Here is a 1,582-nt window from a genome sequence, read left to right as displayed (position 1 = left end):
TAGTTTGTAATGTAAATCTTACATTACTAGCTAGTATAGAATTGCTAGTACAGTAGAAACTAAAATTTTTTTCTTAAATATGCTATAATAGCTCTTTTTTCAGTGGTAAATGGTAAAGGGCAATAGTCACTTGAAAGATTGATAAGCATCAAAAAAAAAAAAAAAAAAAAAAAAAAAAAAAAAATGATTAGCATGAATAAAGCAACCACCATCATTCCCACTACATAACCGTTATACAACGGACTTCATACCCGGCAACCGAATTCAAATATATCTGAAAAGAAAAAGAAGAAAAGCAAAAGCTACCCTCCACTTTTTCCTTCCTTTTTTTCAAATGCAATATAAAATTGGTCCCCCCTGTTCTATTATATGCCTATACTGTCTACTGAAATTTGTAAGTTGCTACCTTCTGAATAATCTGAACCACAATCCATCAAATGGGTTCTTGCATTAGCAAATGCAGACCCAAGAAACATTCCCTAGAAGATTTTAACAATGTCCAAGACAAGCTTGTAATCTCACAAGCTCCCAAAATTCCTATTACTTCCTCAAACAAAATTTCTCCTTCTCCTCCTTCCCCTACTAGTTCAACTTGTTCCATTTCTTCTGTTACATGTGCCACTAGTAACACTACGAGCTCAACATCATCCTTGTCAACTGCAACTTCAGCCTTGAGCTCCAAGGATAGATCATTCTCCAATGACTTCTTGTGGTCATGTGTCAAAGAGAATCCACATGTAGTTCGTATCAATTCACTCAGGGAAAACGCTCGCTCGCTAGCGTCCACCAAAGCTCATGTCCAAAAGTCAGATTTACTAGCAAAAGCAATCGCGGAATTGGAGAAACAATCACTCAGAGGGAAGGTAGTTGGGTCTCAAGTACTGCAGAAGAAGAGAGTTCGGTCAAGCTCACCGGCTCCTCTAACACGACAGAAGAGTTTTCGGAAGGAACCCGAGAGGCCTAATGCTGCATATTCTCTACCGAGTAGAACATTGAGGTCACCCTCTCCTAGCCGAAGATTTAATGGTGATAGATATGGTAGAGTTTTGAATAACACTACAATGGAAAGTCATTCAAAGCGTATGCTTGGTTCTAAGTCCAATTCAGTAAGCAGTGTTTCCTCATCAGTGAAGATGGAACATCTTAGGCCAGCTAGTCCTAACAACAATTCAAGTCGTCTACGCCCTTGTTTGAGGAATAGGGAGACCTGCATTCATCGAATTAGTTCTAAAATAGATGAAATCGCAGTTATAAAAGCACTGTCTCAGAATGACGTCGACTCTATTCCCTTGGAGGATATTGATAATCCTCTCATCTCCTTGGATTGTTTTATCTTTATTTAAATTTAGTGTGCATGCATATGGATATATATATAGTCATACCATTCATTCTTTTTTCCTTTTATTATTTATCATGGCTTCGTTTATGAGCAGGTTTGAAAATGATCAACTGGATCAAATTTCATTTTTCTCTGTGTTTGTTGAGATTATATGTATTTTTCCCAATTCTCTGTTTTAATAATTCTTTTGTGCAGAAACATGTTATATGTACTACAATATAATAATGTTACAAGTTTTGTTAA

The 1,582-nt window shown here is 36.5% G+C and overlaps 1 protein-coding gene across 1 annotated transcript; it reads left to right on the top strand.

Annotated features, from left to right (window-relative positions):
- The first annotated feature begins 261 nt into the window (after positions 1–261).
- Positions 262–1,582, top strand: LOC115960770 (probable serine/threonine-protein kinase dyrk2). Its single transcript, XM_031079761.1, has one exon. It carries the CDS (start codon positions 438–440, stop codon positions 1,341–1,343), a length of 906 nt encoding a protein of 301 aa, XP_030935621.1. The 5' UTR covers positions 262–437; the 3' UTR covers positions 1,344–1,582.

This window comes from Quercus lobata, chromosome 9 (genome assembly GCF_001633185.2).
Source record: "Quercus lobata isolate SW786 chromosome 9, ValleyOak3.0 Primary Assembly, whole genome shotgun sequence".
Lineage (NCBI taxonomy): Eukaryota > Viridiplantae > Streptophyta > Magnoliopsida > Fagales > Fagaceae > Quercus > Quercus lobata.
Note: the sequence above shows the minus strand (reverse complement) of the source record. Positions and strands in the feature narration are given on the sequence as shown.

What these genes read in the sequence shown, in the direction of transcription:
- LOC115960770 (XM_031079761.1), top strand. Translation starts at nt 438, where the DNA reads ATGGGTTCTTGCATTAGCAAATGCAGACCCAAGAAACATTCCCTAGAA.